General features: G+C 37.7%; 3 protein-coding genes and 1 long non-coding RNA gene across 4 annotated transcripts in view; all 4 read left to right on the forward strand.

The window, feature by feature from the left end:
* The first annotated feature begins 1,658 nt into the window (after positions 1–1,658).
* On the forward strand, positions 1,659–5,672 carry LOC117617983 (putative disease resistance RPP13-like protein 1). The gene has a single exon (XM_034347623.1). It carries the CDS (start codon positions 1,770–1,772, stop codon positions 5,670–5,672), a length of 3,903 nt encoding a protein of 1,300 aa, XP_034203514.1. The 5' UTR covers positions 1,659–1,769.
* Positions 5,673–6,635: 963 nt separating this feature from the next.
* LOC117619493 lies at positions 6,636–7,961 on the forward strand. The gene is made up of 3 exons (XR_004584573.1): positions 6,636–7,202; positions 7,293–7,343; positions 7,538–7,961. It is a non-coding gene; the product is annotated as an uncharacterized LOC117619493 (long non-coding RNA).
* A 2,862-nt stretch (positions 7,962–10,823) lies between these two features.
* On the forward strand, positions 10,824–12,432 carry LOC117619378 (putative disease resistance RPP13-like protein 1). Its single transcript, XM_034349310.1, has one exon. It carries the CDS (start codon positions 11,087–11,089, stop codon positions 12,413–12,415), a length of 1,329 nt encoding a protein of 442 aa, XP_034205201.1. The 5' UTR covers positions 10,824–11,086; the 3' UTR covers positions 12,416–12,432.
* Positions 12,420–18,178, forward strand: part of LOC117619377 (putative disease resistance protein At3g14460) — a 53,071-nt gene continuing 47,312 nt past the window's right edge. Inside the window, exon 1 of the mRNA XM_034349309.1 lies at positions 12,420–14,662. Coding sequence (XP_034205200.1) covers positions 12,435–14,618 — 2,184 coding nt within the window. The 5' untranslated portion in view covers positions 12,420–12,434 and the 3' untranslated portion in view covers positions 14,619–14,662. The remainder of the gene's footprint in view (positions 14,663–18,178) is intronic.

Below are 18,178 nucleotides of genomic sequence, written 5' to 3' on the forward strand. Positions count from 1 at the left end.
ATTGTCTTTTCTCAAAATAAATTATTGATAACAAATGAATTTTTGGTTTGGGTCATTACAGAGTACATTGATTATAATATGTTTGCAACACATTAAAGCTTCTGAAGAGTATAAGAAATATTTGTCTCGACCTAACGATCAAGCATCGTGCCAACAAGATTTTTTTTTGCTTATACTAAGAAAGTATTGAAGCACTTTTTTAAGGATTATCCGTTGGGCACTTAAATGTTTTTCCGGAAGTATACTGGACCGGATAGAGCTCAGCTCCATCGAGTAAACTTACTAATAGCCCAAGTGTTATTGGATATACGGACTCTGGAAATTTATATGGTCGCTTACTAGAAAAAGCTAGTCATGAAGTTTTCAGGGAAAGATATTCATCAGGGGGAGCGTGGTATTAATAAAGACCTTCACACACTGTACTCTTTTTCCTTCATCCAGGTTTTTATCCAACTGGGTTTTTCTTGGTAAGATTTTAACGAGGTAGTGTCGCTCAAGATTGACTCACAGAAGCAGTGTCAACTATGATATTAAGAAAGATGATCAACAGTATGGCTTAAAAGATATTTTGCCAAGCATCAGGGGGAGCGTGCTGTTAATAAGGACCTTCACACACTGTACTCTTTTTTATTCGTTCAGGTTTTTATCCCACTGGGTTTTTCCTGGCAAGGTTTTAACGAGGCAGTGTCGCACGCGTGTTAATATTCACAGAATTTTTATGTTACACATAGTTATGTACTCTTTTTCCCTTCGACCAGTTTTTTTTTGTCCCATTGGGTTTTTACTGGCAAGGTTTTTAACGACACATATTCCATACCATTTGTGGTCTCCAAGGGGGAATGTTGTAAAGTCAAGAATGGATCCCGGTAGAGCCCACTACCTAATTGATTGAAGAGAAATGATGAAGCTTGTTTGCCATCATCGCTTGAGAGCCAACCACATATCCACGGGAGGCAATAACACTACCAGATTTTGTTGCCTATAAAATAAGACTTCATCCTCACTTGTAATGTACAGAGAAAACATTCAATGAAAATATTAGGCTTCTACGCCTTCTCTCCATCTCAATTCTCTCCATAATCTCTTTAGTTTACAACATACTCTTTTTTTTAAGGAGTTATAAATGTTTTTATTATTTATTATTTTAATTTTTGAATAAAGTATAGACATAAAAGCAATAATAAAAAATAGTTAATATTAAATATAAATAAAAGGAAGAACTTGAAACCATGACCATATAAAAATAAAAGCTTTATTTATCAATTCCTCCCTGAATTCTACTCCCATAATTTATTGAGAATGTAATTTCATACCAATTTACAAATTCCCTAAATTCTACTCCCACAATCACCAGCCTGCTATAATCACTTTTGATAAAGCCTACCGACACAAAAAAAGATCTTGAAACCATGATCATATAAAAATAAAAGCTTTATTTACCAATATAAAATCTTCTAACACAATTAGTCCGCCGACACTAAAGACAGTGTGAGGAAAAACTTGCAATGAGGAAGAACTTGGAACCATTACCATATAAAAAATAAAGGCTTTATTTACCAATATAAAATGTTCTAACACAATAATTGAGGACAGCTGTATGACGAGTCTAACCGTGTCTTGTCTTTTTGCAATAGTATTCTCACTCGAAGACTCCAAGTCAATGATACTGAGAGCAACATATATCTTAACTTCTGAACAGCCAAATCTTTTGCTGCAAAACTTGCTTCAAATCTGAACTCAAGTCCAAATCCTTTGCAAAGAATCGAAACATGGCTTTGGTTGGAGAGGCTATTCTCTCTGCCTCCGTGCAGGTGCTGTTTGACAAGATTGGTTCCAGCGAGTTCGTGGACTTGTTCCGGAGAAAGAAACTGGACGAGTCGCTTGTGAAGAAACTGGAGATAACGTTGTTGAGCCTTAATGCGGTGCTTAATGACGCGGAGGAGAAGCAATTCCGGAACAGCTACGTGAAAGAGTGGCTTGATAAGCTTCAAGATGCTGTCTTTGATGCGGATGACCTTCTGGATGAGATCAATGCTGAAGTTTTGCGATGCAAGGTGGAAGCTGAATTTCAAACCGTCAAAACTCAGGTGTGGAACTTCCTCTCTACTTCTCTTAATCCTTTTTATCAAGGCATGAATGGTAGGATTCAAGAGTTGTTTGATAGATTAGAACACCTCGCAAAACAAAAAGATTTCCTTGGGCTGAGAGAAGGTGTTGTTGGGGGGAAGGTTTCTCAAAGAACTCCAACAACTTCCTTGGTGGATGAATCTTGTGTGTACGGTAGGGATGGAGATAAAGAAAAGCTGATGAAACTGTTGTTATCTGATGATGCAAGCGACAAGGATGTCTCCGTCATCACCATAGTGGGAATGGGCGGGGTTGGCAAGACAACCCTCGCTCAGCTCCTTTATAATGATGAAAAAGTGAAAGAGCATTTTAATCTTAGAACCTGGGCTTATGTTTCGGAAGCTTTTGATGTTACTAGGGTAACTAAGACCCTACTTGAGTCAGTCAGTTCAAAAGCTTACGATAATAAAGACCTGAGTTTTCTTCAAGTTGAGCTAGGACAACAAATAAAGGGCAAGAAATTTCTGTTTGTGTTGGATGACCTTTGGAATGAGAACTATGGTGATTTGAGTCTCTTGCAACGTCCTTTTGCATCCGGGGCAAGTGGAAGTTGGGTCATTGTGACAACACGTAACGAAAGTGTTGCATCTCTCGTGCGCACCGTTCCAATTCACTTTTTGAAACAGTTGTCTGATGAGGATTGCTGGTTGTTACTTTCAAAACATGCCTTCGAAAATGGAAACTCAAGTGCACATCTAGAGCTGGAAGAAGTTGGTAAGAAAATTGCTTCTAAGTGCAACGGTTTACCATTAGCTGCAGAGACACTTGGAGGCCTCTTACGTTTCAACACAAATTTTGAGGAATGGAATAGCATACTAAATAGCAATATTTGGGAGTTGCCTCCTGAAAAATGTAATACAATTCCAGCTCTAAGATTGAGTTACTGTTATCTCCCAACTCATTTAAAACGATGTTTTGCTTATTGCTCAATTTTTCCGAAGGGCTATAAATTCCAAAAGGAAGATATTGTTCTACTGTGGGTGGCAGAAAGTTTAATTCCACAAGCTGAGAGTGAGAAAAGTATGGAAGAGCTCACTAAGAAATACTTTGATGACTTATTGTCACGATCATTTTTTCAAAGATCAAGAAATGAGAAGTTCACAATGCATGATCTCATCAATGACTTGGCCATGTCTATGTCAAGGGAATCCTGTTTGAGATGGGAAGGGGGCGAATCACATGAAGTTTTGAAAAAAGTTCGGCATTTGTCGTACGCTATAGGCCAATTTGATTGTGCTGCGAAATTTGAGCCATTATATGAGGTTAAGCATTTGCGAACCTTCCTACCTCTAAGAAGCAAAGAATGGTGGTTTGAGCATCATGTAATAAGTAAAAGGGTTTTACCTGAGTTATTGCAAAATTTAACATGTTTACGGGTGCTAGCATTGTCAGAATATGATAATATTGTTGAGTTACCCAATTCTATTGGTAACCTCATTCATTTGCGCTACTTGGATCTCTCTAATACCGGAATCAAAAGGTTACCTTCTATAGTTTGCACTCTTTATAGTCTACAAACATTACTATTGGCAGGTTGTTGGTCTCTTTTTGAATTGCCTGCAGACATGAGAAAATTGATTAACTTGAGGCATCTTGATTGTAGTGGAACTCAAATTGAAGAGATGCCGGTGCAAATGGGTAGACTAAAAAGTTTGAGAACATTGACTACTTTTGTTGTGGGGAAATCTACTGGGTTGACTATTGGCGAATTGGGGGAGTTATCCCATCTTGGAGGAAAGCTTTCAATTTTGAAGCTTAATAATGTGGTTGATGGTAGGGATGCATTGCAAGCTAATTTGAAGAACAAACAAGATCTCAAGGAGTTAGAGTTGGCATGGGGCTCCAAAGATGCCGATCATTCCGAAAAGGTGAGAGATGTGCTTGACAACCTCCAACCTTGCATGAATTTGGAGAAATTGGCCATCAAACTCTATGGCGGGACCAGCTTCCCAAACTGGTTGGGAGACTCTGCCTTCAATAAAATAAAAGTTATGCGCCTCGAAGGCTGTCATTATTGCTTCAAGTTGCCACCGCTTGGACAGCTACCTGCTCTTAAGGATCTCTTCATATGTAAGATGAAATTTCTTGGGACATTAGGTCCTGAGTTGTATGGTAAGCCATTTCAGTCATTTCAATCACTGGAGCAGCTGGAGTTTGAGGAGATGGCAGAGTGGGAGGAGTGGGTACCTAGTGGAAGTGGAGGTCCAGACTTTCCTCGTCTCCAGGAGCTGATTCTAAAAAAGTGTCCAAAGCTAAGAAGAAGCTTGCCTTGTGATCTGCCTTGCTTGAAGAAGCTTATCGTGAAAGGGTGTGGGGTTTTACATGATCAAAGGGCCACTGCTACTACTAGTACTAGTACTAGTCTCAACTACAATTGTCTTGAAGAATTGGAAATAGAAGATGGATGCCAAACAGGTCTGTTATCATTACTAGAGACAAAGCTCCTGTCCCGACTTTATGTTAGACGTTTTAATGACATACAGTGCTTGCCCAACATCAATCGTCTTCAAAGGTTGACTCTCTGGCGTTGTCCAACGCTATTGTCGTTCCCTGAAGATGGCCTACCCACTTCGTTGACCTCACTTGAGATTAACAGTTGTAGGAGATTAGAATTCCTACCTCAAGAGATGTTGGCCCAATTAACATCGCTTGTCTCTTTGACGCTATTGAATAGCTGTGATTCAATGAGGTCCTTCCCCTTGGGCATTTTTCCCAAATTGACGACACTTCATTTTTGGAATTGTGAGAATTTGGAATCGTTTTGCTTGATTGAAGAAGAAGGAGCGGTTGAGAATCTCAGCCATCTCAATTACTTAAATATCGAGGGCTGTCCAAATCTGGTGTGTTTTCCCCAGAGAGGATTGCCCACTCCCAACCTGACTTATTTGGAATTCAGCAGATGCAAGAAGTTGAAGTCATTACCTGAACGCATTCACACCCTCACAGCCCTAAGATATTTGTATATAAGGGATCTTCCAAATCTGGAGTCAATTGCAGAAGATGGGGGTTTGCCTCCCTACATCCGATATTTTATAATTGAGAATTGTGAGAGACTGAGGGCTTCATCTTCATCAGTGGGAGACTACTGTAACTGGGGTTTGCAAGCACTTGTCTCCCTTAAACAATTTAAAATTTGTGGCAGGGGAAGTGATGAAATCTTGGAGACGTTGCTCAAGCAACAGCTGCTCCCTACCACTCTTTGCACTCTCGGCATCGAGGACCTTTCAACTCTGAAATCTTTGGATGGAAAGGGACTTGCACACCTTACTTCTCTTCAAGAACTATTTATTAATAGGTGTAACAGTCTGGAATTCCTGCCAGGAGAGGCACTTCAACACCTCACTTATCTTCAAGAGCTACATATTTCCAATTGTCCGAGTCTCCAACTCCTGCCAGAAGAGGGTCTGCCACCATCTCTTTCTTATCTGAGAATCTACAATTGTTCTGCCCTGGAGAAAAGGTTTCAGAATAAGACGGGAGAAGATCATTGGGACAACATATCTCACATTCCATGCATCAAGATAAATGATGAAGTCATCGTATGATGATATGACCTCTCTCTCTCTCTCACATAGAGACAAACAAACTCTGGTCAGGTATGTGCTTCAAATAACCGCTTAAACTGCTTTTCTTCTAATTCAGTACAAAAACTGAAGTTCACTATCCGAATAAACCGAAATACACATTTTTAACAATTTTTATGTCAATTGCCCCAAATTTGCCATCAATTTTGTATCCAATTAACCTTTGCAGTCTTCTTCCCAGATCATGCTCGCTCTCTGTTATTCGGCACATTTTTATTCATTTAATTCATATTCATTTGTTCAGCACTTTTTTTTTTTGTTCTCCATTAATATTTCATCTCATTTCTAATTGCATGCATTCCCAGCTTTTTGTGAATTACATTGTCACTGGTCTCATGGTATTTTCTGATCACAATCATTTTCCAGAAAAACACACAAAAACTCAATCATTCATCAATTACAAAAAAATTTAAGCTTTGTTTTTCATCTCTCTCCTTTTCTCTGTTTTTAGATTTGTTCATGTTATAAATGTTGGGATGTTTAATTTCTCTCCTTTTCTCTGTTTTTAGATTCTACTGTATTTAAATTTTTTCATGTATTGTTAGGATGTTTAATCTCTGTTTTGAGGTTGTCTTAACTTGTCCACTGTTTTGTAATGTTTTTTTTTTTTCTTCTGATGAAAGTACGTGTCAAATCTAAAGTCGCAATTAGATCTTTTTGTGGAAGATCTGGAGGTGTAGTTTCTAACACTTTTTTTAAAATAAAATAAAAATCAGAGAATCAATTTCCGAATAGTTCATGTATTTCATAGTGCGAATTTCTTTTTTATTTTTCCGACAATCGAATATTTGAAGAATATATGCACAACTAGATGTTTATGATTCAAATTCAAAACAAAGCACAAATTGGATTCATATAAATCTACCTAATTGCCGCGCCATTGATTGTAACAATTGATAATTGAATATGCATCTTTCAGTGTCGTCCCCTTTAAGTTCTTAGCGTATCAATTAGTCTCTTTCATCTCTATTTTCTTGTACATTACATACTTGTTGGTTGGAAATTAGTTTTCAGAAGCTACATGAGTTGGGGTTAACTAGAGAAATTAGTTTGTTCATATTCTGTTGGTCCTTTTCTGTGCCTTTCACATCCGAAAGGTTTGCTTTCTGCAATTATTCGAACTACAGTTCCATTTCATTAGAATTTTTTTTCTTTGTTGTATCTCTAGACTCTCTGCGTAAGATTCCAAATGGGAACTACCCCAACTTGACCCAATTTGGCATGGATTTTGTATTTTGAGATTTCAAGCTAACTGCTGCTAATGGAAGCCCTCCTTCTTTCACTTGTTAATTCTTAGGGAATAACAATTTTACATTCTATTTACATTTACAACTGAAGAAAACTAAAGCGCATTGCATGCTCTTTTATGGTAGAATGACCTTATCAGCTTCCAACAAACTCGAGAAATGCATGCTCTGATGTGTTGAAGTTGAAGATTTCGAGAAAGAATGAAAGCTGTAGCAGAAAACATAGGGCTGAGATCTCTCCAAGGTATTGCTCCACTCTCTCACAATCTCTGTTCCTTGTATTATGAAGCTTACAGGATTACTCATTACTGACCATCATCGCATGATCTTGCAGATGATTTTGGGGAGGTTTGCCAATTGGCCTTAGTGAAATCATAAAAGAAAAGTAAGTTTGCTTTTTTATATTTGAAAGTTGGCACCTTTGTTTATATTCTTTGCACTAGACCGTTGCTCAGAACCATCCATCTTAATCTTTCTGATAATTTACAAGGTCCCTTGACGGCAGTGGAAGGGGCACATGTTTTTTACTGAAGGGATACTTAACGACAGCAATAAACTTAACATCCTTATTATATGCAGATAGTTCATTTGTGTTTGGAGGGGCGGCCTTCATCTGATCTGACCACATGGAAAAGCTCTCTTTGTGTTGATGAAGAATTCTCAAACAAGATAAACTGATGTTAAACACTGGGGGACACGTCTTTGTTTGGTTTTCTTGCAAGAAAAACAACGTTAAACTGATGATAAACTGATGTTAAAGCTCGTATTGTTGAAGTTCAATTTCTTCTTCTTCCGCATTGAAAGATTATAGCTTTGTCTATGAATTCTTCAAGGACAGCCAGTTTGATACTGATTGTTGTTTCCAACAAAAGCTTTGTCTCTACACATTATAGCTTATTCCTCGAATGTTACATATATTCAATATTTCCGTACATTTCAAGAATTTTGACAAGCAAACGGTCATTGAAGTTCAATATTAAATATTCTGAGGTTGTCTACGCTATGAGATGTGCTGCTCATGTTATCATTATTTCCATGTTCTGTTTTTATTGATTGTTATGACCCTTCTCTTCCTTGTTCCCATGACAATCACAATAGCATGCCTCCACTTAAGCAAATTAGAAGACACTTTGGAATTGGGATATTAAAAGTAGAATGCTACATGCACAACCGATCATAACATTCTCTTTAAAAACAAAAACAAAAACAAAAATTAGCGTTAACAAGTAAATAAACATGCACTCAGATTTTATTTGCACTTAAAAATTAAAATTGTTGTGCATGGAACTAAATTGACACTTATTTTATTTTATTTTATACCTTCTCTTTCTTATTTCCATGAGTGAATTTATGCTTTGCTTGCTAACGCTCAACAATTTTAAGACAAATGCTCTATGATTATGCCTCAGTTTCAATTTGTCACCTTAATTTTTCAAAAACTATGATTTATCTTTAAGACCATCCAATTTTCCATATATTTTAAGGGTATTTTAGTCTTTATATTTTCAAGGGTATTTTAAACATGGAAAATTCATTATAACACAAATTCTATATCTTTTAAACAATTAAAATTGGAAAAGAAAAAAAAAATTGCCTTCCCCATCCCTTGTGTGTTGATCAGGCAATATTGTACACGACTCGTTAACACGACACGAATTCGAAAAAAAAAATTTCATTTTTCGGGTATGAGTTATCGGGTCGTGTTGCTATCGTGTTGACCCGTTAGCCACATGATAAGCTAACGGGTCGTTTCATGTTCATTCGCGAAAACACGAATCAACCCGTTAAGTGGGTGTATTTTTGTAATTTTCTAGCATTTTGAGTTCATTACTCTTCATTCCGCCTCCATTTCTACTAGGTTTTCATTTTCATATTGTTTGTTTTGTCAATAAGCTCATTTATGTCCAAATTTCAATTTTTTCTGACTTTTTGCTGGTGGGTTTTGCAAATTCTTTACAAAGATGAATGATTTTATGACTAAATTGTTCTTAAGTTATGTGGAATTGAAGAAACAGGCACAGAAGGACCTCGAAGCCGATCTTGATGTTGAAGGAGGCCAAGGCCAACCAACTCAACCTGTCAGACCAAGAAAATCTCTCTTAGTTTTTCCAAGAAGTCATAGCAATCAAGAGCGAAATGGAAGAGATAACTAAAGACTTGTATGATCTTCAGAGTTTTAATATTTTATTATTTCAATTTTTTAAATATTTTTATTATTATTAACAGGTGAAACAGGTTCTGTCGTGTTGTGTGATTTGCAAATTGTAACGGGTCATGTTCGTGTTTGATATTTTCAACTCGTTTTCTTATCGTGTCGTGTTGTGTCAACCCGTTAAGAAAAGCGAGTTGACACAAAAATGACACGTACACTGCAAAAACGACATGAATGCCAGGTCTACTTGTGTGCCACTGGCTACTCCAACCAACCTTGCCCACCTTGAAATCCATTCCCCCTTCCCTCTTCACAGCCCCTTCCTCCATTCTCCCTTCCCTCTACCCCTTCCTCCTCTCTCTACTATGGTACACCTACCTTCCACACTTGTTAGAAACTTGAAGGCATACATTTGGCAACTGCCTGTTTATTTTGCATGATGGCCCATGATAAGTTAGTTTTAAGTTGATTTTGAGATTTGATGTGATGAATTGAACAATTCATTAAACAATTCAGCAAGAATGATGTTCTACAGAAAATGGCATACTTTGTTAGTGACGAAGCAGAATTTCTGGTTTTCGTTTCACACCCTTGATTTCGTTCTGTTAATATCACCTCTGTTTTGCTTTTACTTTCAAAGGAAAAAGAAAAAGAAAAAGAAAAAAAAAAAGTAGTAGCAGTTCAGCTTTGTCTCATCATTAGGCCGATTGTGCTGCCGTGTTCTATAAGCATTTTGAAGGGAACTGATATCATTCGTAACCAAAAGAGAGAGGTATTAAAGTTCGTCTTTTTATTTCCTTATCTGTCCACTACTGTTTTATGTTCTTATTTTTATTTGAACTTAATTATTTCAGAAGTAAATCCAACTAATTATTTTCAATTAAAGAAACAAAGAAAATTAACAAATTTAAAGGAAAACTGTGGCCCAACTATTTCTTTTTCTCTTCAAAATTTCCCAAGAATCTTTGAATTTAATTGCATTTATAATTGGGGGAAAGATTTTCTTGCTTAGTTACGGTGGATGATGATTCAAAGAGCCCTTCCATCTCTTCTCTTATTTTGCTTCACTTTTGCTGTAGTATTTCTGTGAGAAATTTCTTTGTTTTGGATTGCAATTCAAAAACTATACTATTTCTAAAAATGGACATCCATTTCAAAAATTAGAGTCGTATCTTGATTTTTTTAAGTTAAACTTTTGTTTAGCGGGCATATTGGCTTGTTTGGATCTGTATGGGCATATTGAATCATACTCCATTTTGTGATTTCATTGAAAGTACTGCACTATTACTTTAATTCTTGTTTTTATTTATAACATTAGTAGCCCTCCTCCTGTATTACAATTTGATACAAACTGTGCCAAAGAACTGTATTTACCAATATAAAATCTTCTAACACAATAAGTCCGCCGACACTAAAGACATAGTGAGGAAAAACTTGAAACTATGACCAGTCAAAAATAAAAGCCTTATTTACCAAAAATAATCTAACACAATAATGGAGGACAGCTGTGTGACGAGTCTAACGGTGTGGGTTTCCCCACGTTATTCCAAACGCACTTGTCTTTTTGCTTCAAATCTTAACTCAAGTCCAAATCCTTTGCAAGGAACCGAAACATGGCTTTGGTTGGAGAGGCTTTTCTCTCTGCTTCCGTGCAGGTGCTGTGCGAGAAGATTGGTTCTCGTGAGTTCAGGGACTTGTTACGGGGAAAGAAACTGGACGAGTCGCTTGTAAAGAAACTGAAGATAACGCTATTGAGCCTCAATGCAGTGCTTAATGACGCGGAGGAGAAGCAGTTCACTAACACTTACGTCAAAGAGTGGCTTGATGAGCTTCAAGATGCTGTCTTTGATGCAGATGACCTTTTGGATGAGGTCAATGCTGAAGTTCTGCGATGCAAGGTGGAAGCTGAATATCGAACCGTCAAAACTCAGGTGTGGAACTTCCTCTCTACTTCTCTTAATCCTTTTTATCAAGGCATGAATGCTAGGATTCAAGAGTTGTTTGATAGATTAGAACACCTCGCAAAACAAAAGGATTTCCTTGGGCTGAGAGAAGGTGTTGTTGGGAGGAAGGTTTCTCAAAGAACTCCAACAACTTCCTTGGTGGATGAATCTTGTGTGTACGGTAGGGATGGAGATAAAGAAAAGCTGATGAAACTGTTGTTATCTGATGATGCAAGCGACAAGGATGTCTCCGTCATCACCATAGTGGGAATGGGCGGGGTTGGCAAGACAACCCTCGCTCAGCTCCTTTATAATGATGAAAAAGTGAAAGAGCATTTTAATCTTAGAACCTGGGCTTATGTTTCGGAAGCTTTTGATGTTACTAGGGTAACTAAGACCCTACTTGAGTCAGTCAGTTCAAAAGCTTACGATAATAAAGACCTGAGTTTTCTTCAAGTTGAGCTAGGACAACAAATAAAGGGCAAGAAATTTCTGTTTGTGTTGGATGACCTTTGGAATGAGAACTATGGTGATTTGAGTCTCTTGCAACGTCCTTTTGCATCCGGGGCAAGTGGAAGTTGGGTCATTGTGACAACACGTAACGAAAGTGTTGCAGCTCGCATACGCACCGTTCCAATTCACTTTTTGGAACAGCTGTCCAATGAGGATTGTTGGTTGTTACTTTCAAAACATGCCTTCGAAAATGGAAACTCAAGTGCACATCTAGAGCTGGAAGAAGTTGGTAAGAAAATTGCTTCTAAGTGCAACGGTTTACCATTAGCTGCAGAGACACTTGGAGGCCTCTTACGTTTCAACACAAATTTTGAGGAATGGAATAGCATACTAAATAGCAATATTTGGGAGTTGCCTCCTGAAAAATGTAATACAATTCCAGCTCTAAGATTGAGTTACTGTTATCTCCCAACTCATTTAAAACGATGTTTTGCTTATTGCTCAATTTTTCCGAAGGGCTATAAATTCCAAAAGGAAGATATTGTTCTACTGTGGGTAGCAGAAAGTTTAATTCCACAAGCTGAGAGTGAGAAAAGAATGGAAGAGCTCACTAAGAAATACTTTGATGACCTATTATCACGATCATTTTTTCAAAGATCAAGATATGAGGAATCAAAGTTCACAATGCATGATCTCATCAATGACTTAGCTATGTCTGTGGCTAGGGAATCCTGTTTGAGATGGGAAGGGGGCGAATCACATGAAGTTTTGAAAAGAGTTCGGCATTTGTCGTATGTTAGGGGGGAATTTGATTGTGCTGCGAAATTTGAGCCATTATATAAGGTTAAGAATTTGCGAACCGTCCTAACTCTAGGAAGCAAGAGAATGGATTTGGACTCATGTAAGTAAAAGGGTTTTACATGAGTTAATGCCATCTCTGTTATGTTTACGGGTGCTAACATTGTCAGAATATGATAATATAGTTGAGTTACCCAATTCTATTGGTAACCTCATTCATTTGCACTACTTGAATCTCTCTAATACCGGAATCAAAAGGTTACCTTCTACAGTTTGCACTCTCTATAGTCTACAAACATTACTATTGGCAGGTTGTTGGTCTCTTTTTGAATTGCCTGCAGACATGAGAAAATTGATTAACTTGAGGCATCTTGATTGTAGTGGAACTCAAATTGAAGAGATGCCGGTGCAAATGGGTAGACTAAAAAGTTTGAGAATATTAACTATTTTTGTTGTGGGGAAATCTACTGGGTCGACTATTGGAGAATTGAGGGAGTTGTCTCATCTTGGAGGAAAACTTTCTATTTTGAAGCTTAATAATGTTGTTGACGGTACGGATGCCTTGCAAGCCAATTTGAAGAACAAGAAAGATCTTAATGAGTTAGAGTTGGCATGGGGCTCCGAAGATGCCGATCATTCCGAAAAGGTGAGAGGTGTACTTGACAAGCTCCAACCTTGCATGAATCTGGAGAAATTGACCGTCAAACGTTATGGTGGGACCAGCTTTCCGAACTGGTTGGGAGACTCTGCCTTCAATAAAATAAAAGTTATGCACCTCGAAGACTGTCATTATTGTTTCGAGTTGCCACCGCTTGGACAGCTACTTGCTCTTAAGGAACTCTTCATATGTAAGATGAAATTTCTTAGGACGTTAGGTCCTGAGTTCTGTGGTCAGCCATTTCAGCCATTTCAATCACTGGAGAAGTTGGAGTTTAAGGAGATGGCAGAGTGGGAGGAGTGGGTACTAAGTGGAAGCGGAGGTCCAGAGTTTCCTCGTCTCCAGGAGCTAATTCTAAAACAGTGTCCGAAGCTGAGAGGAAGCTTGCCTTATGATCTGCCTTCCTTGAAGAAGCTTATCGTGAAAGGGTGTGGGGTTTTACATGATCAAAGGGCCACTGCTACTACTAATACTAGTACTAGTCTCAACTACAATTGTCTTGAAGAACTGGAAATAGAAGATGGATGCCAAACAGGTCTGTTATCATTGCTAGAGACAAAGCTCTTGTCCAACCTTTACATTCGACATTTTAATGACATACAGTGCTTGCCCAACATCAATCGTCTTAAAAGTTTGATTCTCTCGAATTGTCCAACCCTATTGTCGTTCCCTGAAGATGGCCTACCCACTTCGTTGACTTCACTTGACATATATAGGTGTAGGAGATTAGAATTCCTACCTCATGAGATGTTGGCCCAATTAACAGCGCTCGACTCTTTGACGCTATGGAATAGCTGTGATTCAATGAGGTCCTTCCCCTTGGGCATTTTTCCCAAATTGACGACACTTGATATTCGCAATTGTGAGAATCTGGAATCGCTTTGCTTGATTGAAGAAGAAGGAGCGGTCGAGAATCTCAGTCATCTCAATAATTTAAATATTGAAGGCTGTCCAAATTTGGTGTGTTTTCCCCAGGGAGGATTGCCCACTCCCAACCTGACTCAATTGTGTTTCAGCAGATGCGAGAAGTTGAAGTCATTACCTGAACGCATTCACACCCTCACAGCCCTAAGATTATTGGATATAAGGGATCTTCCAAATCTGGAGTCAATTGCAGAAGATGGGGGTTTGCCTCCCAACCTCCGATATTTTACAATTGAGCATTGTGAGAGACTGAGGGCTTCATCTTCATCAGTGGGAGACTGGGGTTTGCAAGAACTTGTCTCCCTTGAAGAATTTATAATTGGTGGCGGGGGAAATGATGAAATCTTGGAGACGTTGCTCAAGCAACAGCTGCTCCCTACCACTCTTCACTATCTCCGCATCAAGGAACTTTCGACTCTGAAATCTTTGTATGGAAGGGGACTTGCACACCTTACTTTTCTTCGAAGTCTATCTATTGGTAGGTGTGACAGTCTGGAATTCCTGCCAGGAGAGGCACTTCAACACCTCACTTCTCTTCAAGAGCTATATATTTCCAATTGTCCGAGTCTCCAATTCCTGCCAGAAGAGGGTATGCCGCCATCTCTTTCTTATCTGCATATCTACAAATGCTCTGGCCTAGAGAAAATGTATCAGAATAAGACGAGACAAGATCATTGGGCCAGCATATCTCACATTCCATGCATCCGGATAAATGATGAAGTGATCATATGATGATATGACTGCTCTCTCTCTCACATAGAGACAAACAAACTCAGGTCTTTTATGTACTTCAAATAACCACTTTAACCGCTTTTTTTCTAATTTGATACAAAAACTGAAATTCACTATCCAAATAAACCGAAATACACATTTTTAACTATTTTTATGTCCACAAATTTGTTGAATTGCCCCAAATTTGCCATCAATTTTGCATCCAATTAACTTTGTGTTAACTCTTGGAAATCAAAGCAACTTGCATAAACATTTCTTCATTTGTAGGTTTCTTTCAAGTCACTGCCTGAGGAGAGTTTACCATTGTATATGGATTTTTGTTTTCTACAAACAAATTGCGGCAAAGAAGGGGGAGGAAATGTTCATATTTTGGTTGGAAATTAGTTTGTTCATGAATCTAGCGATCCAATTCTTAATGTCTTGAACTTAGGAGTATCTTGTTGAGCTGAGATACATAGCATCAATTTTGCATCCATAATACATATATAGCATCGAATGCTTCTTCCCAGATCATGCTCGCTCTTGTCAATAGTTGAATATTCAGTTACTTTTGAGCTCAATTTTGTTTTTGTGTTTTTTGTTCTCCATTAATATTTCATCTCAGTTTTGTGAATTACAATGTCACTGCTGCTTACTGGTCTCATGCTATTTTCTGATCAGAATCATTTTCCAGAAAAACACACAAAAACTCAATCCAATTTCTATTATTATTTTGTTCAGTAAATTCTCTCCTTCTATTGACTCAATTTCTTCGCAACTTATATCCTATAGTAAGTTTCAAATGCTGAACAATTAATACTCTTTTTGCAGGACAGCACCTTTTCTTGGAAAGCTTTTCATTTGCAAGGTTCATAGACTTCTGTTTTTCTACAAAAACAATTCTCAAAACAAGGGGAGACGGAAAGGTTCACCTGGAATATCTGGATTGACACATTTCTACAGCTAGGCATCAAATGTCCCACATCTTTAGGTACTCTTTCATAATAAAAATGTATTTAATGTCTATGGAGAACCTGTGAGCTTAAGTTTTTAGATAAAACTGGCAGGATATTATTGCTGTTCTTGTTGAAGATGTGAGCATGATATTTATCATTCATATTGTTCCAGTGCCCGAGGGGTACATTCATTGGGAATTTTAATAGGTTCATGCCATTAATTTATCTTTGGGATTCCCCAGGTACTGCATGTATGTTATAAACGTTGTCACTTTACTAATGCATATTTTCTTAGTATAACCGGTTGAGCCGAAAGATCATTCAGCAATTACAAAATTTTCTTAGGGAATTAACCTTGTTTAAGCTTTGTTTATCATCTCTCTCCTTTTCTCTGTTAAGTCTTGGTTGTTCTAAGTTATGCCTTGTCCTTATCACACATATTGGAAAAGAATCTTGCCTTAAATTGCAACTAGTCTCTTTCATATCTATTTTCTTGTACATACTTGTTGGTTGGAAATTAGTTTTCAGACAGTTGGGGTTAACTAGAGAAATTAGTTTTGTTCATATTCTAAGATGAATCTAACGATCCAATTCTTAACGTCTTGTACTTAGGAGTATCTTGTTGAGCTGAGATATGCATGAAAATGGAAAGCAATTGAGTTAAAATCTGTTAATGTTTTGAGTGTTTTGAATGAAGTCACAGAAGGAGAAAAGGAGAAGAAGCAAGGAGAATTGTAGAATACTACTCTACTATACTTGTAGCAGAGAGAATGTTCATTTCATTCAGTCTCTCTCCGTCTCTTACAACCTCACGCACTTAGAGTGAGGGAATATTACCGTTAGGCATAGTAGCTGGATCCCTTACATCACAAGGTGATCTTAAGCATTCATCTGGGCATCCAATGAGATCCTTACACTTGGCTTATAAAATTTAAAGAAACAAAAAACTAAATTAACTAACTCTTAAGTCAGCTTAAGGCTTATAATTCAACACTCCCCTTTAAGTCTTGAGCTGATTTAACTCCAAGCATACTTTAAGATAGTTGAACCGATCCTTAGCCAATGGTTTGGTGAAAATGTCAGCAAATTGTTCCTTATTAGGGCAATACACCAAATCAATGATGCCTTCTTGTAGTGCATATTTGATGAAGTGATTGTTAATGTATGCATTTTGGGTTTTTCTTTTGGCTTCCCTTGACAACTTTGTAATAGGATTTCTATTGTTATTTATCAAGCTCAAGTTTAGATTGAGAATAGCTTCTCTAGGTGTTCTTAACTAACAACTATCATATGGAGGTTCATGCAAATTGGCAAAGGTAAATTGTGCATTGCATAACATTGCATTATACTATTTTCATAAAATGATGACTAGTCATCTGTTTCTTGGATGACTAGTCATCCTTGCTCGCCAGCTTGATAACCAACTTTTTTGTCCTATTCCTTTTTCTCTCTCTCTGCTGCCACATGGGATTCTGACCTAGGGAACTTTTGTGTGTAAATACCAAAGAATTCTTCTTTGGGCAGCCGTCACTTTTGGGGGAGAAGTTTTGGAAAGTTTCGTAGCAAACTTTTGCTTCTTCTTCCTCAAGAGTAACCTTCATATTTTTCATCTTTGAGTTTTCCAAATTGTTTCTTTTTGAAAACTGCATTGGAAATATGAAAACTTCATCTTGCTAGATCAAACACTCTATCATATACATCTAGGTCAGATTCAAGATTGATTTCTTCAAGAGAATGGTTTCTTGAAGAAATTGGTCATTTTCTCCATGAATCCAAATTTCATTTTTGTATGAGTTAGAGCTTGCAAGCTAGTGCCATGGGATGAAAGAGCTGGAGAAGGAGCTGCCATTGCCATGAAGAACTGAGCTTCAAGCTTTGCTAAGTTGGAGAAGAAGATTGCACAAAGGAGGTATTGCTCATCTTCCTAAATAGATCTAGGTTTTGCTTGAGCTTGCTTGTGTTCCTTTGTAAGAATCTTTTTCTACTTAGTGGATTGCCTGGTCGGTTGATGACCCTCAGTTTTTCCCAATGGTGGGTTTCTGGGTGAACAATTTCTGATTGCATCTCTGTAATTTTTCTGGGTTTCTGTTCTTGGTGGTTGACTAGTCATCGTATGAATTTCTGGGTTTGTGTTCTTGGTGGTTGACTAGTCATCGTATGAATTTCTGGGTTTGTGTTCTTGGTGGTTGACTAGTCATCGTATGAATTGTGGTTGACTAGTCATTGTATAAATTCTGGGTTTGTGTCCTTATAGTTGACTAGTCATCATTATCTGCTGTTTGGTGTTTACTTGATTATGATGATTTCACACACTTTCACCATAGTTGTTGCTAGCACAGGGGATGCCTAGATTGATGGGTCCTTCTGAGTGCCTAGGTTGTCACTAGTAATTCTCTAGGCCTGCAGGTACATCTTGGTATGCTCTGTATAAGTTATTTTTTGGTATAATTCATATCTAACAGTTGACTAGTCATAAGAGTATTTGGTCAAGGTCTAGAGTGTGTGAAGGTTGTTGCATTCTTGATTGAATATCTTTTAAATTTACCCTCGTCACCTACGTACCAATTTCAATTGGTATCAGAGCACCAGCTCTTAACATAAATAGAGAGATCCTTTGGGTGCTAG

This window comes from Prunus dulcis, chromosome 2, assembly GCF_902201215.1.
Source record: "Prunus dulcis chromosome 2, ALMONDv2, whole genome shotgun sequence".
NCBI classification, from domain to species: domain Eukaryota; kingdom Viridiplantae; phylum Streptophyta; class Magnoliopsida; order Rosales; family Rosaceae; genus Prunus; species Prunus dulcis.

Excerpts from the sequence above, each read along its gene's own strand:
- LOC117617983 (XM_034347623.1), top strand. The coding sequence starts at position 1,770 with ATGGCTTTGGTTGGAGAGGCTATTCTCTCTGCCTCCGTGCAGGTGCTG.
- LOC117619378 (XM_034349310.1), top strand. The coding sequence starts at position 11,087 with ATGAATGCTAGGATTCAAGAGTTGTTTGATAGATTAGAACACCTCGCA.